At 40.8% G+C, this 27,176-nt stretch overlaps 1 protein-coding gene across 2 annotated transcripts in view; it reads right to left on the reverse strand.

Moving 5' to 3' along the window:
- LOC148357005 (RNA-binding protein with multiple splicing-like) overlaps nt 1–27,176 on the reverse strand; it is a 50,391-nt gene that overhangs the window by 22,932 nt on the left and 283 nt on the right. For both annotated transcript variants that reach the window (XM_088347139.1, XM_088347140.1), the window contains exons 2-3: nt 4,770–4,847; nt 4,527–4,565 (exon numbers count right to left, since the gene is read on the reverse strand). In XM_088347139.1, the coding sequence (XP_088203265.1) occupies nt 4,527–4,565; nt 4,770–4,847 (117 nt within the window). The remainder of the gene's footprint in view (nt 1–4,526; nt 4,566–4,769; nt 4,848–27,176) is intronic.

Below are 27,176 nucleotides of genomic sequence, written 5' to 3' on the forward strand. Positions count from 1 at the left end.
TGTGTCAACGGTTGAGACACATTCATGCGACCTGCACGCTATCGATTTACAATAGACATCACTATTCTGCGTTAAACAAGGCGGGAGGAGGCAAAGAAATCAAAAACCATGGCGGACACAAAACACAGAGAATTCAATGGAGGAAAATCAAGGTATTGGATTTAAATGATATTTGGGGTGACAACTCTGTTCAGCCTCCGGTAGCACAATAACTTGGCTAGATATGCTCTACTGTTCGCATCCATGTGTACTTCCGCAAACACTTAACTGTCCACGTAACGTGTCCTCTCCTGCTCCTTCGGGAAAATTATAGCGTTCACACAGGAGATCACATATAAGTCGCATTTAGTTGTAAATATCTCACAAAAACATCAGATTTCAACAAAAGATCGGAATTGAGAATTGAGCTCTGCAGTGTTAACCTCGTCTTAGACCCGTCTTGTGAATATTTGCTCATTTAACCTAACATTCTTATTTTTTTCATTTATCAAGTCTTTCATAATCTTTATCCTGGACTGCCACACCTAGTCTCGGTGTAACAATGTTCACTAGGTTTTTATCATCAACGAAAATAAAAATAATTCTAAAACTACAACTGCTGGTAAACATTAAAAACAATGGTGTTAAAAAGCCGTTTGACAGTCAGGTCATTTAAAAAAAAAAAACATTTTAACTCAAATATAAAATAATGTCATGCTTTCTCGCCCTTAAAGAAGTTAGAGTAAAACATATGCTATTTGACCCACAGAAAAGTTAGAACATAAGTTTGTTTATGAAAACTAGGGAAAGGAAGAGCTCATTCATCCGCTCCACTTTTTTCCAAATATGGAAGCAACGTGAGAGACGGGGGCCAAGATGAACACAATCGCCCTTCCGCACCACCCCAAAAAAGTTTCATCTTTGATTTTTGCATCTTGACTTAGTAGCTAAGAAGAGCATGAAGAAGATACCGTAATTTGGCTTGTTATTATTCGACGGGTATGAAGGGAAATGAAAACATTCCGTGGGGTTGATCTGTTGTAAGTGATCTGTAAAAACAGGGGTTATGGGAATTTTGAAAGGAGGGGACGAATTGAAAAACAGACCAAGGACCCAGAGAGAGAGAGAGACAAGCAAAACAGGAACATATAAATAGAAAGGGCCTGAGATGGGCCTCTTGCTTTATAAGGAAATGACCCCCACATCGGCTACATGCGTACAGAGAATGTTTTCATTGGAGTTGTCTTTTCTTAATATGTGCTGTAAAAAACTCAAACCAGGAAGTATCCCCCCCAGTCAAGGCAAAGTAAGCTTGCTTTCTGTGGCAACATTTCTATTGTTTCATTGATTTAACTTAACCCATTTTTATTTTAACACAATTTATTTTGATAATTTTTAGTTAATACCTCACCCGAACATATACTGCTGCGAGCGGAGACAAGTGCAGTGCTTTTCTGATTGGGCAAGTGGCTCTTTTTTACGGTTCTACCCACCCAAAAGTGAACTGCAGTTGTGCGGCCGCAATCCATTATTCCCTATCCCCTGTTGCTGATAACATGGACCGGCACTAGGAATTTTGTCAAAAAGCATGATGTTCTGGCCCGCCTAAAATTAAACACGCAGCTGAGGCCACGATCCATTATCCTCAGTTGACTATGGCTGAGAAGAGTTTCACGGCACTAAAGTGTGTGATTGGGGCCTGCCTAAAATGAACTGCACTGTTTTGATCATTATCTATTATCCGCTTTTGACTATTGCTCTGAGAGGGGTCTAGCAGAGCAAAAATAAGGGCAGGGGGCTACGTCGTGGATTTTTGCATATGGCGGGGGTTCTGGTCACCATTAACTGTGATAAGCGAGAGATTATATTATTCCAAATAAGAAAACAAAACTTTGCTTATTTCAGCACTACTTTTGATTTTACAAAAAAAGTCTCAAAAATATTCAGTATATTTTAAAATTACCAAATTTATCGAATAGCATTTGTCTTTTTAAGAAATATCAGTATGCAAATCAAAATTAAAAAGTATACTTAACAACATGACCATAAAGCTCACATAAAAGTGACATAAAGGAGCGGATGTAGAGCAGCTCGGTGGCCTTAGGGCTTGGCGTCAGCCCCAGACTGGGAGGTCACAGATTCGAGCCTTGGCCGAGTCATACCTTATACAAGATTATTGTGTGAAAGCCAATGTTTTTGTGGGATTGTTCACATTTCTAACTAAATGTGTCTTGTATGCGATCTCCTGTGACTTTTATGCATCTCCTGTGTAAACGCGACAAGCGTCCCACTTGTGCAGAAGGATGCGTGACGTCACATGCAATGCGTCCACTGTTTGCGGAAGTAATCATGGATGCTAAAACTGTAGCATATAGAGCAATTTAAAATTTATTAGGCTACCAAAAGCTGAACAGAAATGTCCCCCCAAATATTAATTAAATCCAAAACCACACTCTCCTCCATTCAATGCTTTCCATGTTTTCGTCCGCCATTATGTGATTTGTACGCTTTGCCGAAGAACATGGAATCTGAGCAGAAAATTAATGAATTGATGGTTCAAACGGGGAGGAACCTGAAAAACTAACTCCGACATGTTTTGAGCCACGTGTTTGACTTTGTAATCAATACTTAAATAAAGCATGACCAAACTCGTTTTTGCTCCCGCTACATTTTAAAATACGCAAACTTGAATGCTTGTCTGTTTTGTCGTTAAGCGGCCATGTGTTTGTGTTAAATACAGAAATAGAATTATCTATGGAAACTGCGCCTTTTAACACGGTGCACCCTATGGTCGTGAAAATACGGTATTCATGAAAGATAATATGACTGATTTCAGAATATTTTTCATATTTTACTATATCTTTACTTGTTTTCATAGTGAATAAGATAAACTGAATTAATAATAATTACCGTATTTTCCGCATTATAAGGCGCACATAAAATCTGATTTTTTTTAAAAAGCTGACTATGCGCCTTATAATCTGGTGCGCCTTATATATGGATCAATGTTAAATTACAAGGTCTCGCAACTGACGGTAAGCAGCCACCGACTCCATTTTTCGCGTAGAAGAAGTGCGCTGTGCATACTGGGAAATATTAAACAACGATTCTCTTTTATTTGTGCGTTTGTATAAAGACCCTGAAATGGCTCCTATTAAGAGACACGCTTACAATGCAGAGTTTAAACTCAAGGCGATCAGTCACGCAGTAGAACACGGGAATAGAACAGCAGCGAGAGAGTTCAACATTAATTAATCGATGGCCAAGTAAGGAAGACTAAACAAAGTTTCTGTGGCAATAAAGCGAGATGTCCACAGAGGACACACTTGAACAGTGGGTTGTTGAACAAAGAGCAGCACGTAGAAGTGTCAGTACAATAACTATTCGAATGAAGGCAACAGCACTGGCACGGGAACTTAACTTTAAAGAATTCAGAGGTGGTCCTACTTGGTTTGTATTTACGTTTTACATTTTACAGTTATTATGTTATTGCTTTATTGTTATTGTTATGCACTTGTTGTTTTTGCACATTACGAGTGTCACTATATTGCGATTGCACTAACATTTAATTTACCATAACAGTATCAGACGTTTTTTTGCGTGTTGACTCAATGGAGGAAAAGTCAAATGTTATGCTTTGCTGTTGTTCAAAGATGTTAAAGATGTGTCACGAAAATGTTTTACCTCAGAGAAAATAATAAAACGGCTGTTTATTCATTTTGGGAGTGAATGGAGTTGTGGAAGGCTTGTTTGTTATCTATCAATAAAGTTTGACTGACCTATCTGACTGTTTTGTTGACATTCCCTTTAGCGCGGCACCATCTAATGGTTGCATAACGTAACTACATCCTCTACTGTAGCCAAGTCAAGTTAAGTCACATTTATTTATGACGCCCTTAATCACAAAAATGTCTCGAAGGACTGCAAAGGATTATAATTACAAAATTGCACAATTACCTGATCTTAAACCAGCATGCACTTATAGCGCCTTATAATGGGGTGCGCCTTATGTATGGAAAAAGTTTAAAAATATATAATTCATTGAAGGTGCGCCTTATAACACGGTGCGCCTTATAGTGCGTAAAATACGGTACTAATGGATAAATTAAAATTAGCACAATTTTCTGCTTGTTTGTTAACCGTTTTTCTTTTGATCATATAATTTTCTTTTTATATTTTGCAGTAGGTCCGCCAATATAAAAAATATGCTAAGTTTAAGACCTCTGTGGAAATCTATTTTAAGCTTGTCATTGTCACTTTTGCTTGGTCAAACTTTATTTCCTGATAGGTTTATAATCAATTATGGATACTTCCAAATGTCATTCAACAACATATTTGTCCTAGAGGTTTGTAACAATAACAATTTTTTTGTAATTGCATGGTTGTAGAATAAGCAAGTTCTCAATGACTGGTATTTTTCACTTTGTTTCCCAATCTTACCAAGACAAACTACGGCCCGGAATTTTAACCATGTAAACCAAACAGACGGATAATATATGGAAATCAACACTTGCAAAACAATGCAAAGACTGATCTCCTTAGAATACCTGTTTGGAAGTAAGCTTTATCAAGGAACCTTCATAGCCCTGAAACGAAGAACAAGACAATTTCAGGTTAGCAATCAATTCTGTTAGAACCTCTGCTCTCAATACACAGACACTTGAACCTTGGGCGACTTTCCATTGCTGTTCATTTCATCACTATTAATGGCTGCTACGATTGACGGCTGGAAAGAACAGTCGCTAAGAATAGCCCTCGTTTATCCACACACTGGAAACATCCAAACATACCTTAAATGGTCTGAAGAGAAGATAGAGCTCCCGTGGCTTGATATCCAGTGGCAGCCCGCTGACAAAGAGCGTTCGGACCTGCAGAGAACACAGAGCACATAGCTTACTTACTTTGGGTCTGGTTAAACTTTTCTGAGATGCTGGTCCCTGGTAGGGAATTTAAACGTATATCAGTAAGTGAAAGAAAAAAAGGACTTTTTGTCCCCCGGGAAGGCATAGGAAAGGGAAACCATGCAGGGAATAACCTCATAGATGAGAGCATCATTCAGGGCTCTTTGGGCGTTAGCATCTTGGATCATTGATTAATCAAGTGGGTTTCACAGAAGGCAAATAATGATAAATAAAATACTGTACGGAAGCATGGCGGGGCAGTGGTTAGCGCGTGTGCGGCATAGTTCTGGGGTAATGAGATCGAACCTTCCTGTGTGGATCTTGCATATTCTCCCCGTGCTTGCGTGCGTTTCCTTCGGGCACTCCGGTTTCCTCCCACATTCCAAAAAAATGCATGTCAAGTTAATTGGCCGGTCCAAATTGTCCCTAGGTGTGAATGAGCGAGTGAGTTGTCTGTCCGTGTGCCCTGCGACTGGCTGGCAATTGGTCCAGGGGGTCCCCTGCCCATTGCCCAAAGACAGCTGGGATGGGCTGCAGGACTCCTGTGACAATACTGAAGATAAGCGGTGCAGATAATGGATGGCTGGAAAATACTGTAAGCCGAAGCAGATGTGGAGCTACAAAGTTTAAGCATGTGTTAAGGTTTGAACAAAAATATATCCTGTAAAAGTTGGGTTGTATCATAGTTGTTGCAGTAGACTGGGCAGCAATTAAAACCATTTTAAAATAATGACTATGACTTAGTCTTGTTTGTGGTTGAAATGTTGAGAGGGAATTGTGAGATTACACCCAACTATTGTAGCATTATCATTTTAGATTAAACTCAATGATTTCGGTCAGAAAGTGCAAAACCAGGGACACGGCAATGCCTGTTACAAACTTAAACCTATAAAACCCACCTAAACCACTGTACACAGACTGCGCCAACACTTAGACAAGCTTTTGCCAAATTTCAAATCCTATTTTTGAACAAAGGGCTCATAATGATTACTTTAAGCATTAAGCAATCACAATTATTTTAACTTTAAACTTTGCTATGTAAATGCAGAAATTTTAACTTCTAGTAAAAGTATATCAATAATGTCAGAAATATTAAAAAATATAAATGTACGTATTTCCTCCTGAATTTCAAGGTCAAAAAGGAGCCTTGCTGCTACAGTGGCAAGAAGCAGCTTAACACCCACATATAGGGAATAATCTGTGTTTATTATAAAGTTGTTGAAATTAGTGTTACGTTAGTTTTTATAATTCTATTGCAATGAAGAATGTTCATAATGCTAGCACAAATATATTTTTATAATTAGACATTTGCAAAGCAGAAAGCCAATGTTGTTTAATTTTCACTTCTGAACGCTTGATTGATATTTTAATTGAGTTATTCTGGTAATTCTGCCTAGAATGCTAGGATTGTTCCACTTAAGATCACTCTTTGCAACATAGTCACTGTTGGCCAAATATGTTGCTGTTCTTTGAACTTTTACACTCTTTACGGTAGGTCTGCTTTTGGTGACCTAGGACATTTTAATAAAAAGAAAAGGGGCATGGGAGGACCTTAAGAACAAGCTGCATATTGTACATCCTAGGAATTGCGTATGGTCCTTACTTGTTCACTTTGAAACCTCAAAATTCTTCTGTGCTCTTTTTGAGTGTCTGTTAAACTATTAATATATCAATTGGTCCTTCAAAGCAGACAAAGGAAATAAAGTAAAAATATAAGAAAATAATTTAATAATCAAAATAGAACCATCCTGACATACGCATTCGTCATTGCAAGCAGGATTAAAAAAACAAATGTGACAATTATTTCGAAAAATGTATTAGTAAATGTCATAGTGTAAAACATGTAATGGATAACTATTTGAACAGGATGAAAACAGATGTATATATACACATCAAAGTGAAATTAAAACATATTTTTAAGAAATTGTTTTGGAAGGGGAGAATAACAATCTGATGACAACATTGTAATAACAGGAAAAGATGCATTATTTCTTCCTGACAGCAAATATAAAACGATTATATTTGTCAGGGATTACCAAGGGAAGAAATTGAACCCCGTATTGACCAATTAAAATTATTTCTGAATATACCTAATAACACAAATGGCCTTATGTTGCTCAAGTGGTCAATGATTGGATTTTATGTAAAAGCGCTGAGATTTCCAGCTGAAGGGACAAAGGAAGCGCTGAGCTAACAGTCCATCTCATTCCCACATGTAACCTGATCCACACTACTGATGCCAATGGAGAGCAGCACACAAACAAAGGAGCTTAGCAACTGAAGGGGAGGGGGTCGGAGGTTGGGGGCTGCCGGACCGAAGCACCGTGCCAAACATCACCTTGGTCACCTTTGCTCTTATCTTAGTAGAGCGAGACTCTGCGGGGCCGTGGGTGGGGTCTGTCTCAAACAGGTCTCCTTTAGTAACATCAACACAACTCACAGCTCAGGTTTGTTGCACTGCCTTATATAAAATCATAATTACTGTATGCTGATAACATAATTGTAAAAGAGTACATTTTTTTCTAGTAAAAATATTGGGAAAATATAAGAATACTATAATCATTTGATAAATGCATTTATTGGGGACAAGAACACCATCACCCCCCCCATCCCCCTGATACGCGAAAATCTGCTACGTCTCTCCCCCTCCATTTTCAGCCGCCCCCCGCTCGCGTCAATAGTCGACCAAGGATAAAAGATCGCGGCTGTACGGGTCGCTCTTCATTTTAGGCAGAAAGAATGGCACGACACAAATCTACTCTCTTGACCCTCGCATTCATCAATAGTCAACCACAGACAGATAGATAGATAGATAGATAGATAGATAGATAGATAGATAGATAGATAGATAGATAGATAGATAGATAGATAGATAGATAGATAGATAGATAGATAGATAGATAGATAGATAGATAGATAGATAGAGAGAGAGAGATAGAGAGAGAGATAGAGAGAGAGATAGATACTTTATTCATCCCCGCAGGGAAATTCACATTTCCAGCAGCATCCCTGAGCTGAGAACAATACAATAATAAAGCAAAAAAAATACAATATACAAATACGCAATGTGACGTGCAAATGCCCACTGTAGCGTGTTGTATAGAATATCTAAATAGTGCTACACAGAATACATATTGCAATAAAATTCTGTAATATGCAATGTAGGGGGTGTAGGGCCAGAATTGCAAACTTATCGGCAAAACAGTTCACCCTCGCAGCAATGTGGATTTGGGATAACGGATCACACCCCGACAAGAGCAGTTCATTTTAGGCGAAAATACAGCAACAGCAAAAAAAAGATAAGTGTGCTTTGCCGGTCCTCGCCCACAGGTATATGAGATTGGCAATGATTAGCTCCACAAATGCAGTTCACTTTTTGGCAGAACAACAAAAAACAGCCTTGATGACATACAAAAATGCTCTTTACTGGACCTGATTTGTGATAACGGATTATAGATAAGGGGAAAAATGCACTGTACAGTATGAAGCGCATACTAGCGAGGATTACAGTACTTTTTCCCCTCTAAAAACAAATACACAAAGAACATTGAATGGGCCCACCACTTATATAAACAGTGCATTGTGATTAACATTTTTAAGATTTAGTCAAAATTCCACAATTTCATTTATAATTTATATGCTTAGTTTGGGCTAGTATAAACATAGTGTAAAGAAAATCTATAGTGATACATTGGTACTCAAATCGTTATTTGAACAAAAACACTGCTGAACATGTGGCCAAGTGAGATGAGTGGCCATCTTTGCTACTCTATCCCAGTTGGGTAGCATCATTTCAATAAAGATACCAAATCTGACGATATGCGTTGAGAATTTATTTTGATATAGTGCTTTCTATTGGCATTTTGGGCTAAAAAAGAATGGGTTTCCAGAAGTTAGCAAAGGAAAAGAGGAAAATAGAGAGAACAGTCAAAATTCCAGCGTAATACGAAGCCGATGTCTGCCAGCCAACTGTTTATTCATTAATTTTAATCCTTATTATGTTTACATTTAGATAATTATATGTGTTTAAGTACACATCTTTTGATATTTGGGAGTTTCATGGTTGTTTTGGTACATTTAATCTTAATATTTTGGTTATTATGGAATGCTTGAAAAGTTCTAAAAAATTAACAGTTTACCTGGAAAAACATGTTTCAATAACAATTTGATGTTAAAGCACCGATCCTGAAGGATTATGATCAAGTACCGAGGTTATTATATCTGATATTCTTTGTAAAAATCTAAACTACCCTGATAGAATGCTATTTTGTTCCCCTGTATCATTCATTTTTCTGGAAGTGGCCCCCGTAGGAAAAGGTTTGAACACCCTTTCTTAAGAAAATGAGTCATTGAACTTTCAGTTATGAAGCAACTGGGGTTTGTGAAGTGACATGGGGGGGGGGCACATTTTTTAGTGGTGCCCTTGCTGGGATGTGATATTTTTTGGCCTCTCTGTTTAGTTGCTAGGATTCTGACTACTTGTTCTGCTGCTTTCGGAGTCCTCAGCTAACTTTTTGTATTCAAATCTACCAACCTATAAACATCAACAAGTCAAGCTGATTCACTTCTAAGTCCAAAAAGCAATCTGTGACTTGACAAAAGAAGTTGAACCCCTATCGTGCATCCCCACTCGTAAACAAATAGATGCTTGTTGTAATTCGTGGCAGATGTTTGGCGGTGTGAAGATTTTGTCGCTGAGTCACGGGGAATGTGCAAACTCACCGATGCACGGCGGAATCGTTGCCTGTTGCAACAGCTGACGTCAGGAAGTCTCGGGGATTAAGTGAGACCACACCAGGAATGGCCCATTGTTGTTAGGTGACCTTGGAGATGAAGTTTAGGTCGTCCAGCTAAGAAGGACATTTGAGTAGCTTGTCTCGTTTTTTCATGCCTCCAATGGGGCTACAACGATTAGTTGGCGTTGGCGACAAAAGTCAATAATAGAAACAGTCGACAATTAATTCCACTGTCGACTATTGCCGCTAGCCCCTTTTTTCAAACAGAGTAAGGACTCTTTACATGAATATAATCTCTGCTGAGAGTCACTTGTAAAAAATAGCATCCGTCTCAGGTGGTAACGGATAGAAAAGATTGCTTATGCGTGCCAAAACTTCTAATGTTTGGGAGCATTTTTGCCTAAAATCAGCAAACGAGAAGACTACTTGCACCATTTGTAAAGCTACCTTGCATATCATGGCAGTATCTTGGTTACTAGTCAACTATCAAAATAGTCATTGGTTGCAGCATATGGACAACTCAAAACCCTTAAAGTGGAGGGCAATCCAAAAATAGTGATACCACTGTACTCTGTATGACCTTGGGACACATGTTTGGCAAAGAAAAGGCAAAAAAAGCATTAAATAACAATCAATTCTCAACAAATGTCATACTGGTGATCTCTCTCAAAATGATGCTACCTGGCCGGGCTCAAGTAGCCAAGAAGGCTGCCTAATTCACTCAGCCATGCTTTAAGTTGTGTTTGGCAGTGTTTGTTCAGGTTCAGATTTTTTTCTTTTTGAATAACGAAGCAAAAAGTACTTGAAATTTTGGCTATTTGAATAGAGTCATTCAAGTACCGAGGTATCACAGCACATTTTCTTTACAATATGTTCTTTGCCTTAATCTGAACTCTTATTTTAAAAACGCAATGTTAATCAAAATGCATTGACATACAAGTAGGGGCTCGTTCAACATCATTATCTTTAGGAAATCCTTTAGGTTGACTTCTGCTGTACCATAAAAAGTAGTTAAATAGTTTGGTAGACCCTTGTCTTAGTCTGTTATTTAGAGGAGAAAAAGTACTAAAAGCCCTTGCTACTTGCGCTTTGTACTCAACGGACTTAGTGCATAGCTGGTTGAAAAATATTCGGTAATCTCTTTTTTATGTACGTTATTTTCCGGACTTTAAGGCGGTCCTCAACAAATTGCCATAATAAAAACAGTGAGGAAACAATTGGAAAAGTTAACAGTACTTATATGTGTGTAACTAAATGAGGTTTTACGGTATTGGATCATATTTGTCCAATGATTGATCAATCGAAAAACATCTCTGACCATAATCGCAAAGTTTTGTATGCAACGAGAATCAAATCCAGATTGTGGCAGTGAGAGTGCTGAGACTTAACCACTAGACTAACAGTGAAGGAATTAGGCTTTTATCGTGTTATCACACCATTTTAATGCAAAACCAAATTCAACATCAGATACACTAAAAGAGTTGTTTCCTTTGTGCATTTTAGCATTTATATATATCTTTCAGGACGACTTCCCATTTTCTCCATTTTCTACCATTCATGATAGTATATAATACTGTAGTGTGATTATCAGATGAAATCTAATGCATTTTCCTAGGTTATCTGTATCACTAGTAGTGTGGTAGTTAAGGTTTCTGCGTTATAACTGCCGCGACTTGGGTTCGATTTCCAATACATTCCATGTCAACTGATCAAAAATTGTTCTATTATAGACTGTAAGTGTATAGAATGTGCAATGGTTATACACGAATCTAGTGTGGAAATACGGTACTTTAATCGTAGAAAAAAAAAATTCTGTGGTTTTGCCTGCCATGGGTTGTCCTAATGATCAAATCAAAAATCTGGATTATTCTGTAGTTATTATGTAGCGAGCAGAGACGGGAGTCGTAGGCGGAGTGTCAAACAAAGGTGCCAACGAAAGCTGCTTTAATGACATTTAAGCAATAACAAAAACAAACACGAGAGTGGCACGAGCCGGCCGAATTAAGAGTCCCCCTAGGAACTCGATAACTAAACAATGGTTCCATGGGTGAATTATGTAAAACCCACTACACAAGCCCCCCCAGAATTCACCCATAGTCAAAGTCTCTGTGCCTGGTTGGGACGCTGACCCGGCCACTGCGGGTACAAGGAGCTAGAACAGTGGGGGGGTGAGGGCTTGTGGACTCAGTTGGAGAGCCCACAGTTGCTGGGGGCGGAGGGTCAGAGTGGGTACCCACGGGACCGGAGGGTCGTGCCGCAGGAAGACGGCCGCGCGGTGGGGCTTGGGCCAGTTCCAATGGCTTGGACATATCCATGTGGGCAGGCTTAACCCTGTCCACGGAGACAGTCTGGCCTACTACCAATGTCCACGACCATGGTCTTGTCACCATGCTGCAGGACCTTAAACGGTCCATCATAAGGAGGACGGAATGGTCCGCGGTGGGCATCGTAGCGAATGAAAACAAAACCAGCCGAGCGCAGGTTGGAGGGAAACTGGCCTGCCGTGTCGCGATGTGGGGATAGGCACAAACGCTCGCGCAGTGCCCTGCAAGATGGACTTCTACCTGGATGCAGCCCAGGGTGTCGTTGGGTCTGGGATGAAATCACCTGGCACCCGCAGCACTTGATCGTAAACCAACTCAGCTGAAGAGCACTGAAGGTCCTCTTTGGGAGCGGTCCTCAGTCCCAGCATGACCCAGGGTAGCTTATCGACCCAGTCCCCATCGGTCAGGCTGGCGCGCAGGGCCGCTTTCATCGAGCGGTGGAACCGCTCGCACAACCCGTTAGCCTGGGGGTGGTAGGCAGTGGTGCGGTGAAGTTTGACTCACAGGCTCTCGGCAACCGTGTTCCACACCTCGTAGGTGAACTGTGCGCCCCTGTCAGATGAGAGATCTGCAGGGGGTCCAAAACGGGCGACCCATGTGCCGATGAACGCCCGGGCCACATCGACAGCTGAGGTGGAAGTCAGCGGAACTGCTTCAGGCCAACGGGTCGTCCTGTCCACCATTGCCAGGAGGTAAGTGAAACCGTGTGAAGGAGGCAGTGGGCCCACCAGGTCAATGTTAACGTGGTCAAACTTCCGTTCGGGGATGGCGAATGGTACCAATGGGGCCTTGATGTGACAGTGCACTTTGGCGCGTTGACATGCCACGCATGAGTCGACCCAATCCCGGACGTCCTTTCTCATCCCTTTCCACACAAACCTCTGGGCCACTAACTTAATGGATGCTTTCCTGCCAGGATGAGACAGGCCGTGTATTGCCTCAAAAACCAGCCAGCAGGGACAAGCGGCCTAGGCCAACCCATAGAGAGGTCACAACAAAGCTTGGCCCCTGAGTCTCCGACCGCAACCTCCTCCAGCCGCAAACCAGTGTCTGAGCTCTTGAGCGTTTGGACGCCGTTATCAGAAGCCTGGTCCACACTCATACTGGAATAATCAAGCCCCAACAAAGACGATGAACTCACGGCCCTCCAAGATGAAACGGAAGTGGCGAATCGCCAACCAGATGGCAAGTAGTTCTCTGTCGAATGCACTGTATTTACGTTCTCTGGGGACCAGCTGGCGTCTAAAAAAGGCGAGTGGCTACCAAGCATTGTCAACCCACTGCTCGAACACGGCACCCACTGCTAGGTCTGATGCGTCTGTAGTCAGTGCGACTGGGGCTCCGGGGGCTGGGTGAGCCAGCATGGCTGCCTGGCACAGCGCGGTTTTTGTGTCCTCGAATGCCTTGGTCCTCTCAGCGGTCCATTCAACAGCTTGATTGGGTGACCTACCCTTGAGGGCCTCGTAGGGTGGGCGCATGACATCAGCGGCTCGGCGAATAAACCTATGGTAGAATGTCACCATGCCGAGAAACTCCCTGAGGCCCCGTGCTGTTGGCGGCTGAGGAAAGGTGGAGACGGCCTCTACCTTAGACGGTAGGGGGGAAGCCCCATCCTTGGTGATGAGATGCCCGAGGAAGTGGATGGAGGGTACGCCAAAAACACATTTCGCGGGATTTATAATCAGGCCATGCTGACTGAGCTTGGTGAAGAGGTCGCTGAGGTGCTCCAAGTGTTCCTCTTCTGAGGAGCTGGCAACAAGGACGTCGTCCAGGTAGACGAACACAAAAGGCATGTCCCTGAGCACTGAATCCATCAGCCTTTGGAAGGAGTGAGCAGCATTTTTCAGTCCGAACGGCATCCTGAGAAATTCGAACAACCCAAATGAAGTTATCACGGCCGTCTTCGGTATATCTGAGGGATGCACTGGCAGTTGGTGGTATCCCCGCACTAGGTCCACCTTGGAAAAGAGAAGTTTGCCCGCCAGGTGTGCAGAGAAGTCTTGAATGTGCGGGACTGGGTAACGGTCAGGCGTGGTAGCCTCGTTAAGGCGGCGATAGTCCCCGCATGGGCGCCAGCCACCGCCTGGTTTCGGGACCATGTGTAGTGGAGAGGCCCAGGGGCTGTCTGATCGGCGAATGATGCCGAGACGTTCCATGTTAGCAAATTCGGATTTAGCAGCTGCCAGTCTGTCTGGATTGAGTCGTCGGGCCCTGGCATGAACAGGGGGCCCCTTGGTTTCAATGTGGTGCTCAACCCCATGTCTGGTCGTGGAGGCTGAGAAGGTGGGCTTCGCCAGACTGGGGAACTCAGCAAGGAGCCGGTGGTAAATATCACCGTCCAAGAGAGAGCTGGACAGACCCTCAAAAATCCCTTTGTCGCGGACACACGCGAGGGAGGAGAAATTCAATGCGTCAACGAGGCGGCCATTTTTCACATCGACGAGTAATCCATTGGCACACAGAAAATCTGCACCAAGAAGAGGAAAAGCAATATCCGCAGTGACAAAGTCCCATGTAAACTGCTGACCCCCAAAACACACGTCCACTGTCCATGTCCCGTATGTGCGGATGGGGGTGTCATTGGCAGAAGTTAATGGAGGTCCATGTGTTCCCCCCCCACATCGTCCACAGTGGCAGGGAGGACGCTCCTCTGGGCGCCGGTGTCACACAAGAACTTTTGGCCGGAGATGGCGTCCCGGATGAACAGTAGCCGGTTTCTTGCGCCTGCACTCACGGCCGCTACAGAGTGCAGGCCTTGAAGTTTCCCGTCGCATTGGAGGTGCAAGGAGGACGGCACTTCTTGGCCCTGGGCCCAAAATGTGCATGGTAGTAACACAGACCTGACACATTCTGATCGTCAGTGGCCGCGCGTGCCTTGCTGGCTGGGGGCGTCGCACTTGATGGTGTGTAGGTGCGTGTAGGGGCCAGCACCTCATGTGTGTATCTATGTGTGGCCAGGAAAAACCGGTCCGCTTCCTCTGCCAGTGCACGCGGATCTGTAATGGTTGTATTCGCAAGCGCCGTCTGGACATGCGGTGGCATGTGACGCAGAAAAAGTTCAATAAAAAGAAAATTTGGCTCTTCGGTGCCAAGCAAGTTTAACATCATTTCCAAGTGATCCGATGGCTTACTGTCTCCTAAGCCCTGAATAGCAAGGAGGCGTCGAGCACGCTCAGAACGCGACAGTTCAAAGATTCTGAGGAGATATGCCTTCAGTCCCTTATATTTATCCAGTTCAGGAGGGGATGTGATGAAGCTCACCGCTCTGGCTGCAGTTGAGCTCCCCAGAGCAGACACCACGTGGTAATAGCGAGAGTCATTATCAGTGATTCCGTGCAGGGCGAATTGAGCCTCTGCTTGTGCGAACCATGTTAACGCCGATGACTCCCAGAACTCGGGGAGCTTGAGAACGGGCGCGTATGCCATGTCGGTATGCTCAGTATTATGCACGGCCTCGGAAACTTCCACGAGACTAATGTCGGGGTCACCAATGTAGCGAGCAGAGACGGGAGTCGTAGGCGGAGTGTCAAACAAAAGTGCCAACATAAGCTGCTTTAATGACATTTAAACTTGCAATAACAAAAACAAACACGAGAGTGGCTCGAGCCGGCCGAATTAAGAGTCCCCCTAGGAACTCGCTAACTAAACAATGGTTCCGTGGGTGAATTATGTAAAACCCACTACAACACTACATTTTCCCCCATTGTAAATATATGGAGGAAAACCTAAAGCAACTAAAAATGTCGTCATTTGTTCTTTGTTCCTCTTTGTGAGAGGAGTGACTAGACAAACAGGACAGAAAACTAAATAAAAGCTTTTTGTTCAAGGTGGAACTTTAGTGAGGGAGAAACGATGCCAAATAGTAGTAGTGTAGTGACTGCATCAAGGTTAGGCCGTATTTGGCTTGAAGGTTCTCTAACTATTAACTTGGCTGCGGAACAAACACATGCACATTCGCAGAGAGTGGGGTCGAAACAAACGCTAATCATCTCCAATCGCACCAAGGTCAATGTCCCTCATTTGAGCCGCTCCCAAAAAAAAAAAAACAGTCAATTAAATTCAGCAAATATGGGCGGAAGTCACACAGAGTTTTTAATGAGACATTCCAAGGCCAAACAAAATCCCTTTCCGGGACGCTGCTTGGTTTTCCGAGGCATTGTTCGCATGGGAAGTAAAAAAAAAATAATAATAATCCAGGAGTCCTCCCTTGATACGGTGTTATAGTAAAGACCTCCATCATACTGATTTGAACCATCCCAAAATAAAGATAATTGATCACCTGTTTACGTGTGAACGAGGGAAACAACTTAAAATATAATAGAAGGATAGAATAGGATTCATTGTAATTGTGTTATGTGAAATGCACAAAAAAAACAACTTTGCCTGTAGTATTGTGAATAAATAGTGTGACGATAAGGTAAAATCGAAAGCTTTTTCATATGTCATCCAGTGGTTGGGATTCTGCGCTATCAATGCTGCGACCCAGGTTTGATTTCCATTGCACCCAACTGCAAATTTTGAGTTGAGGAAAAGAACAACATTTCATATTGATAATTAATTAAAATTAGGGGTGGAATGATTACAGTAACTTGTAAAACAAGGTAACTAGCACAGTAATCCCTCAGTACTTGACCATAATCCATTTAGGATCGGTGTTCAAGGACTGAAACTTTTTTCCTAAACAAATTGGATTTCTTTTTATACATTCTTACACATACCAAAATACCCAAAATATGAATTAAACATGTAACTAAACAACCATAAATACCAAAGTTTTTAATAAAGCGTATATGGAACAAGATGGTTTTTCCTCAGTGTCAGTATTGTCACACATCGCGGCCCGCCAATGCTAAGATCTAGCTCATCTTTGTAATGTGGTATGTAGCTTTAGCAACCAGAAGATGAAGGGACTGTATGTATTATTATTGTTGTTGTTATTTGAGTCGAAACAGGATCATAGAGAGATAGACAGATAGACGGATAGAAGGATAGACAGATAAACGCATAGACAAATTAAAAATACATGAACAATCGTATAAAAGTGCATTTTTTAAATATGCGTAGGTAAAGAAATTTGCATCCGTTTTACATAACATGAGCCTCACCCAGAGGGAACTGACGATTTTCCGCCATCTTGCTTTTCCTGGTCCCCCCCAATAAAATAACTTGCCAAAAGCTTGAAAAAAATGAGAAAAATTGTGTGATTTGGTCACTTTGATTTTCCATATTCTGTATTCTTCCAGTTTTTTTCTGTTACATCACGCAATAATGCAACATCTAGAGGTCAAAAAATATACGTCCTTTTTTAATCGCCTATCTGTGAAACTGAATGATCGTAACATTTGTAAATACAAAGATTTGAATTTGTGAAACGATAAAGTTGCTGATCTAAAATATCAAGAGGCGAGATAGAAATTAAGATTACTCTTATATAAAAACCATTCATCGTTTAATAAAAGGATAAATTATTAAGAGTTGTCTGTTTTTACATAAACTATAAAACCTTTAGCATCACAAGTGCTTCGGATTCTTGCTTCCATAAAAGGATGTCTCTTTTTGTCTGGTAATGAATGGGTCAAAGGTTTGAGTTTCACTTGGGATTTGCGAAGGGCGGAGGTGCAGGTCAGAGGTTGGGTAAAGTTCATTGCGGAGAGGGAGTTTGAGTGCATCCCGAGTAGTCACGTTACCTTCGAAGCAACAATTAAAACGAGCTGTAAATGTTCCAACAGGTTAACTTTTCAAAGCGTCCACTCCCACGGGAAGCTCCACGGGCGGACACACTCTTGCGTTTTAACCAAACAAGAGCGGCACTCACCGTGACTTGTAAAAGTGTATTTTAATTACAAAGAAAAGAAACTTAAGATGTTAACCTCAAGAAAAGATACAACACGAATTAGCTTTGTTTCATTAAATAACAATAATACATAAACATAACACGAAAACACACAAAAATACTACTATTGTAATCCCTCATTTATAATGGTTAATGGGGACCAGAAGCCCCCGCGATATACAAAAATCCACGAAGTAACCTATTTTTTAACATGTGTTCTGACAGGCCCGCTCGCAGCAATAAACGACCAGGAATAATAGTTCACGGCCGCACAAATGCTGTGTGATTTAGGCAGAAAGAACAGAACTTAGAGCAACCACGCATGAAAACTATTTGCTCTCGCGGCCCTTGCTTTCAGCAATGATTGCCTGGGGATAATGGATCACGGCCAAAATTGTGCAGTTTATTTTAGGCAGGCCACGATGGAAGGCCATGATGGCACGCATCAGCAGCCCAAACCCCCCGAAAAATGCACCGTGCCAGCTCCTGCGCTCAGCAATAGTCAACTAAGGATAACGGATAGCTTCCACAACCATGCATTCGTTTTAAGCAGGCCAGAACGCCACAGGTCCTGACAAAAGTGCCTTCTGCCGGTCCTTACTTGCAGCAATATGGGATTGGGGATAACATTTTGGGCCGGACAAGTGCAATTCATTTTGTATATTTTTAGAATATTTTCAACCCCGATGCACTATGGCCGTAAGGTACAAAGCAACCCGAACCGAAAAAAAAAATGTGCTCTGTCGGCCTCGATTGGGGATATCGGATTGCTGCCAAAACTGTGCGTTTCATCATACGCTGGCAAGAACTGCACGCCTTTTGACAAAAGTGCCTTCTGCCAGTTCCCATTTGCAGCAATATGCGATCAGTAAAATAGAACACGGCCGCACAAGCGCAGTTTACTTTTTAGTGGCAAAAAAGAGCCACCAGGTAAGACAAAATGCACTCTACTAGCTCCCACTTGCGGCAATATGCGATTTGGGATAACGGATTGCAGAATATTTTTCAACCTGTGATGCACTGAGGCTGCAAAGTACAAAGCACAAAGAAGTGACCGATCACAGCAATACAATTAATGATTGCCAAGATCATTATTGGGTTGACTTTCTTGTTAGTGTCCATGTAAACATGGCAATGTTAGCATGCTACAAAAATGCTTTTGGCATAATGTAAATCCAAAATTTTATTTCTGGAATGTTGTCAAAAACCATTATAGCTTTGATATTTCTAAAATGAAGCTAAAATGGCCACCTTCAAGTGAAATGGCAGACTTCCTTTGCCTTGTGGGCATCACTTTTTGAAGACTTTTCTGTAGAGGACTTTTATCTCTCTTCCCGTGGTTTCCTTCCATCTGCCACTCCCAGTTTTTTTCCTTTAGCTGGCGTTATCTTGTTCTTGTTGCCTTCCTCCCCTGATGCTTCCTTTCCTCCAGTATTAATCCGCACAACCACCTTCATTCAAACCTGCTTGGTTTCCTTTTTTAATTTCGACAAATAAAGCGCATTTGGGGGGGGCTCTGTTCGGCAGGGGAGTCTGCATTAGACAGCTAAAAATGACTTAAGTTCAAGTAACTTTTTTAACAAGTTCAAATTAATCTTTTTCCGTTTTAAATGTTGGATTGTTGAATTAACTGTTTCTAATTATGTTTTAAAGATGGCAATTGTTGTGTTTATAATTTTAACTTAAGAACATGTTCAGGTATTTTTAGTAATAAGAAAAGAAAGTGAACATCTTTGAACGAGCCTTGATTTTAAAGAAAAAGGTTTTTCAGAACCCCTGACAAAACCTCACCCTCGCTACTTTGTGGTCCACAGCCTCATGGCACAGAGAGTTAAAAAATATTCCATTACCCCCAATTGCATATTGAAGGGGGCCAGCAGAGCGCAGTTTGGCAGCTCATTTTTGCCTTGCTTTCCACAAAAAAGTGAACTGCACTCGTGCGGCCGCAATCAGCAGGGACTGGCAGAGTGCACTTTTGTTAGGGCATGGCGGCTTTTTTGTTGTTGTTGTTTTTCCCCCTAGTATCAACAGCTCTCATGTGGCCGCAATCCATTATCCCCAATCCCATATTACTGTAAGTGGGGGCCGGGCAAAGTCATATGTCAGGAGGCGTGCCATTCTGACCCGCCTAAAATGAAATTCCGTGAACCAGCATTCCTGATCGACTATTGCTGAGACCCGGGCCAGCAGAGTGGGTGGGGTTTGGTTAGGGCCGCTGAAGTGAGCCAAGGCGGCCTGCCAAAAATGGACTGCACTATTTTCGGAGTGATCCATTAAACCGAGTTAACAATTGCTGAGAGCAGGGTCCAAGAGAGTACTTTTGTGTCATGTGTGGTGGCTTTTTTCTTTTCTGTTTGCCATAAATGAACAGCACTGGTGTGGCTGTGATTCATTATCTACACGGCGCATGTCAATAATGGAGGCAGGGTAATCCTTGGCGGATTTTCACAAATCTATGGGCGGTCTGGTCCACAATTATCCACAATAAACGAGGATTTACAGAATTTAAAATTCACAGATGAAATTAACGGAACACTAATTAACTTTGGCATAAAGGAGCTGTTCGGAATTTGAAACTATTTTACTTGCGGCCGCCTTCTCTGGCTTGTGTCATCATTGCAGCCTCGGCCAAGCTCCTTTTGATACACATGCAAGTACATGCAATTTTAAGACAAACTCTTATAAACTCTTTCACCATTTTCATGCAACACTAACAAATAGAAAGAAAAAAAACGTGGGACGAGCATGTAGTCACTCTCCACATCCCTCCTCATTCTCCACACCTCCTACCTAATGTGTTCTGTACTTAGCAGCTTTGCTAAAAGATAAAAGCAGAAAACTGCGGTGTAGAAAAGGGCATAAGGGCTCTTTGAACTCAGTTGGGTATTGTTAACACATACTTCGTAGAGACTTCAACTTTTTTTAACAACACCTCAAACAATGCGCCCGGCCTTTAATAAAAGTTTGTGCTAATCAAGAAAGGGCGGAAAAGAGAAAAAAAATGTTTTTTTCTGTGGGTTGACATATTGCCCGCTCTACCCTGACGTATTGGCCAGAGTCGGCATCTTCTGCTTGGACTCTTTGGCCAGCCGCTGGTGACGGTAAGCCTTGTTGTTGTCTTTTCAAATAGCTCTTGTCCCACAGCTGACAAATGGCTCAGATAAGATGACAATTCCCCCGCCGCTTGTATAAATAAACTCTAACCTATCAGACGGCGGATCTCGGAGGAGGGGTGGGGGGATACTGCGCAAAAGCACTAAGCTTTTTAGATCATCTTCATTAGCTGGACATTGGAATTTTTTTCCCTGAACCTCCTGTAAAGTTTCACGTCACACTGCTTTAACATATCAGTTTGCCCTTTTCATAGATAGCGGGCAGGCGTGCTACAAACGCTGGTGGCCTCCCCCACGCTCCCCCATGTAGCAAAAAGGTCACGGCGCCCGATGAGAGCACCCCCAGAGAGATGCGCCACATTCGCTCGAGTCAAATCTCTTTGGGTTCTCTCTTGTAAAGAAGCCCACACGGAGACGCAACACAACGTCTCAATCGGACCTCACGCATGTAACATCTAGGGCTGCAATGATTGGTCAACGTTGTTAAATAAAAATCGATAATAGAAGTAGTCGACACTGAATTCCAAAGTCGACTATTGTTGCCAGACATGTTTTTCCAAAAGACTGAGGCATCTTCACGTGAACATAATCTTTGATGGTCGCAATTGAGTCTCTGTCTCGAGCAGTAACATACAGAAAAGGCGGTGTCAAAACCAACTACGAATAGCAAAACTTCGAAAGCTTTGAAGCCATTTAGCCCGGATACAGCCAACAACAAAAAAAGACTACTTGAAAAGTTTGCTAAGCTTGGAGACTGGCCTAAAATGTAAAAATAATAAAACGAGAAAGTGAATTGGAACAAAACTGTAATGAAAAGTTGCGCATTAACATTTCGCAACAATAAATATACCCTAAAAATTGGACATCTAAGGTATGTGTACCCATTTTTCAATGCAACTGAAAAGATATATTTTTGTTTAAAGTAATGGTGGCCCTTGGGAAACTGTTTTTGAGCCCCTTAGTCCTTATTTCAAGGTACATGTAGCACCTTTAAAACGGATGTTTACTGATTTCAAAGATTTTGAACATTTGCATCTAAAAAATGGAATGGAGGACATGTATTGATCACTTTATTCCCAAGGTTAGAACTGTAACCATGTCACATAGTTGACGGTAACTACAGCTGTGTCCTTTTTTGCAGTATTTTGTGAAATTCTAACATATGATCTCTGCTTGTAATTTGTTTTGAAACCATTATTAAAAGACAAAAATGATGGTTAAAATGAACCTCAATGATCTTAAAAGGACATTGTGTATTATTCTTCCCTTGTCAGTAATAAGTCGAAACATAATGCAGAAAGTGATAACAACGGCAATAATTCCGGCACAAAAAAAAACGGCGGAGAAATTTATACCTGTCAATCTGTACGTTTTTGCCGTACAAAGTACATTTTTTATGCATTTTAAGACGTGTACGACGTACGAGAAAATCTGTAAGGAAAAACGCAAATTTGTCAATGATGGGTACCATCAGGTATACACCGACTATCACGAAACGGCAAATCAATCAAGTCAAACGAGTTTGAGTTGTGTAGTGAAAGGAAGTCCGTCTTTTTTTAGAGAACCGGCTTTTTTGGCTCAACTCATTAAAAAGAGACGGCTCTCAAACGGCTCACTTGCTTTGATGATTGATATTACGAATTATGTTGTATAAAAAGTTAAGAAAAAAAGGAAGTATAAAAGGAGAAAATTTTAAAAAGACAGGTTTGTGGTTATCCCTTTAATCGGTATATTACCAACAATAATTTGATGCAGAAAATGAATTAATAATTTGATGATTAAAACTGAATGAATATATAGATTTATATTATATATTTGTTGCCGATTTACAATTTAAACCTTGATAACACTAAATTTTGGGGACCCACAGATCTCTGTTGGGACCCATAGATTTTTGAGCATGCGAGTCCCCGGGACCCATCACTTTTCAGAGGTAAAATAAACACTTACTGTACCTTGGCAAAAAATGAGAAGAAAAGTGGTGAGGTTTGTTTACTATGAGTATCCAGATTAGGCATTCTTCCTTGTGATTTTTAACACTCGTTTTCTGTGGCAATATAATATACGGCGTCATCTAGTGGTCAAATGATACACTATGTCTTTTTAAGTAACTGCAGGAGGGAGACAAATTTTAGGAGAGATATTTGTTGATATGAGACACAAGCCATTATTTCAGATATTTTACCAAATCATCAAACAGTAAAATACAATAAAACAGAATATAAATGATTGTCATTGAAACTTGTCTAATGAAAATTATAAGTGCTGTCCTGATGGTGCAAGAAAATGTACACAAGATAAAATAACAGGTTAGGAGTAGTTAAAAAAGCTCTTGAAAAATTTTTTTTTTCGTTACGCCTATCTGGTTTTATCTTACTTATATCAGAGCTGTTTGGGCTGCGTAACATGTCAGGTGGAAGGCAAGGGGGGGGTTGTAGAGTGACTTTATGCCCATCACCAGTTTTCTGTTAGTTTATCAGGAAAATGGTGAAAATAAGAAAAGGCCTGTTTCAAATACAATCCAAACGCATACCAAAATCAGAAAAAATATGAAAAGCATCAGTTTATTTTAGTGCTTCTAAAAAATGCACGTACTTGCACACCCAACATAAGAAGCTTGACAGAGGATGCAATGACGACTTAACCCAGAAGATGGCGTCAGCGAGAAGAAAAGTTCAAACTTCCGTACAGCACCTTTAATTATCCTTTATCATTATTGCACAATCCTCGTCCAGGTATTGGTTGTCAGTATTTAATTTCGGAACCTTGAGGGTTTTTTTGGGTAGAAGCTGTTTTTTTATCTATTACTGGAGCACTGTAGAATTAGCTTTTGTCGGGAGTTGGGCAGCTTTGTTAAATTTTGTCTTAAAATATATGGTGTAGCTCTCACTGAAAAAAACAAATGTTAATATTTTGCTTTCACGGCCCTTTAAGTAGAAAAGATCTTATCCAATGTGTACAATGCCCCATGACACACATGGAAAACTTGTAGCATCCAGCCTAGCTTTCAGGTCCATACAAGGTCTTGTCCCTGGCTAAAAATCAGCACCGTCCAAGAGGCTGGCGACGTGAAAACGTCCAGAGCACCTGATAGCTCCTGACTTCTCCGGCTTATCTAACTCAAGCTTTCCAGATTAGATGCATACTTCGCCTGCCACAATGCCATGTTTGGTTAGCCTGCCCTTCCGCCAAATCGGCGCTTTACTGGTGTGAATCAGTGAGCCATTACGCTAAGAGCACATGAGAGTCATACCTCGCGGCTCGTTAAACTTTACTTCTTAACATTTATTACCCAGGTTTTACTGTTCTTTGAGAGGATAGTGCATTAGACAATGCACTCGAAAATAAAATAAAAAACCCAATTTGAATCAAGATAAGAACGACTCACTAACTGGGTCAAACTTTCTGGGTATTTTCTCAAGTTTTAAACAATCCAGGATGTCTGTGCAAAGACTTTACAAGGAAACTCCACAGAACTGGTTGCTTTGATTAGAACAGGGTTGGAAAAACTACATCCCGCAGACCACCTCAAACTTTTGATTCCAGCCTGCAGAAACAATGTTTCAATAAGACTGTGGCTCATTTGACCACTAGATGTCGCTGTGATGTGTCGTACAACTGAAAACAAGAGCTAAACGCAGAAGGAAGAGTACAAAGTATGGAGACTCAAAGTGACGAAACTACACCATTTGTCTTTGATTTTTTTTCTGTCCCACCGTTTTTGGGGGTACGTGTAGCAACAAGATGGCTGAGAATAATGTCAGCCTCTAGGTCAGTGGTCTCAAACTCAACTTTCTTGGCCCCCCCGAGGAGCTAGGGTCTGGGTGAGCTGGGGTTTTCCAAAATAAAATATCTGATCAAAACATTCTACTGATAAGTTAAGTCATGTTTATTTGTATAGCCCTTAATTACAAGAAGTATGTTTTTCCTAAATAAAATAAGTTACAAACATGTAGTAAAGAGTATTAGAATTAGTAAGAATATAAATAAATAAATACATAAAATAAGATCTTGAAAAAAACTATTAATATGAGATCAATCACTCTTAATTTAAAGATTCTTATTAAGGTGGGGGCATCAAACTATTTTTCCGGGGGAAGCAAATAGCCCATGAGCCACAATGTGGAGACCCCCACTCTGGGTGATGCTCATGTTATTTAGAATATATATATTTCTCCAACAGTAATAACAAGTAAGTTCTCTACAAGTATTAAAAAAATGCATGTGTGTATGATGAGTTTTTCTTATTATTTAAATTGATGTTTTTTAAGGAATGACCACTAAGAGGGGCTAAATAATTCAAACAGTCACTTTTAAAAAGTACTACAGAAAGACTTATCATTTTCTTGTTTTCATGCCATTGTCCCCAATATTCATTTGTGTCCCCCACCCTCTGAATCAAACTATATTTTTCATAAAGCATTAATCTTTACAATCAAATGATGTAAATGCCACATTTCTCAATGTACATTTTTCTGTATCTGCAATATTTTTTATCATAAATTTAATTTTTTTTCAGCATACGTTTTTTGAATACACTCCTGTGCATAAAAAGCAACACTGAATTGAGTGCCAATGGGGAAAGAACTAAGAAAGATGCTTGAAAAATTGTGTTATTTATCTGGTAAATAAAATAAACCTGTTAACACAAATTTTATTTTTTCTACCCTACATAGTCAGTCTTGCTGAGAGTAAATAGGTGCCACGTTGCGTTTGTAAGGTTCATTATCGCTTATCAAATGAAATTGCAAGCATTAATAAGAGGAGCAATTGGATGAGGTTGACAGGTAAGCAGGGTGCCTCGGGGTTTTTATATTTTTTTAAAAAGGTGCCATCACATAAAAAAGGTTAGAAAACCATGGTTATGTTACACATTTTATTCATATTTTAGGCATTTATGGTTGTCGGTATATCTTTTATCCATATTTTAGGTATTTTGTAAAGCATAGGAACGTATAAAGATAAATACCACAACTTTTTATGGGGAAAAAATTGCTTCAGTACTCGAACAATGGAGTCTTAGAACACCGATCCCGAGCGCATACCCACTAACTATACCATTTTATGTGTTATAATGCTGCTTTTCTCTGCTTAAAGACGCCTTCCTCGTTAAAAAGAAATATCAAACGTATTTAAAAATTAAACAACAACCAAAAAAAAAAAAAAAATCGAGACAAGTATTATAGTCTCACGCTTCACAGATCCCTTAACCGTGTGGGTTGAAGGGGGCACCACTTCATATGGTGTGTCTTGGGCAGAAACAGGCAGCACAGACACCTTTCTGGGCCGTTTTTTGGGGGAGTAGGGGTTTGCTCAACCACATAAAACAGATAGTTCTCGTTTCCATGATTAACAATACCAGGAGTAGCACCTTCATCATCCGGACACAGATGTTTTTCAGTGTGAAGCGTCATCTACGAATGCTATATTTTGAAGCGAGACGAAGTCTTTGTGTATGAATGAACCATCCAAATATTGCATTAGATTTCAGTTTGTCACTTCTGGTTTTAAACAATCACATTTTATTTATTCTTTTTAAACTGGAGACAGATTGTGCTCCGTGCATAAGAATAGAGTGCGCAAAAACATCTATTTCTTTATAATGTCAAAAAGATATAATGTCAATAATCAAGTGCTGAGGTATCAATGAACTTTATTTGTAAAAATAAGATAAAATAAAGCTTTCTAATTTGTGGATCTCACCCATCACTGAACGTAAATCCCGCGATTAATGAGGGTTCCTGGCAATTTAATACACATCTGTACAGTACTGTATTCGCTTAGTCAATGCTCCCCTTATAAATGATTACAATTCCCCTTATTAGGCCTCTGGGACAATAATTAAACCTTACAAATGCGATGCAGCATCCATATACTCATAGTATAACAGACTATGTAGAATAAAAAGAAAATAATTTGTGAAAAACAATGTTATCTTATTTACCACACAAATTATTATTTCAGCATCTTTCTTGGTCATTTCCCCACTTGCTGTAAATTCAATGGTGCTTGCTATGCATAGCGGTGTGTTTTTTAAATAATATCCTGTATAAAAGTCGTTAAACAGCGAATGCAATTTGTCATGATCCCAAAAAATAACCGTAGAAAATACGCAAGGAACTTGCAAAGTCTCAAGAATGCTATAGTATCCCAATTATATCGTCGTGGTGTTTGGCCAACTTAGGTAGCTAGCAGTTATTCCCACTTAAAGACGTCCCGAGTTAAAAGTGACAACTTTTTGGTCTATTTCAATGTTCTTCGTCCAAGTATAATCAAATAAAAAGCTTCGG

Source organism: Urocampus carinirostris, chromosome 11, assembly GCF_059441175.1.
Source record: "Urocampus carinirostris isolate Australia breed hairy pipefish chromosome 11, RoL_Ucar_1.0, whole genome shotgun sequence".
Classification (NCBI taxonomy): domain Eukaryota; kingdom Metazoa; phylum Chordata; class Actinopteri; order Syngnathiformes; family Syngnathidae; genus Urocampus; species Urocampus carinirostris.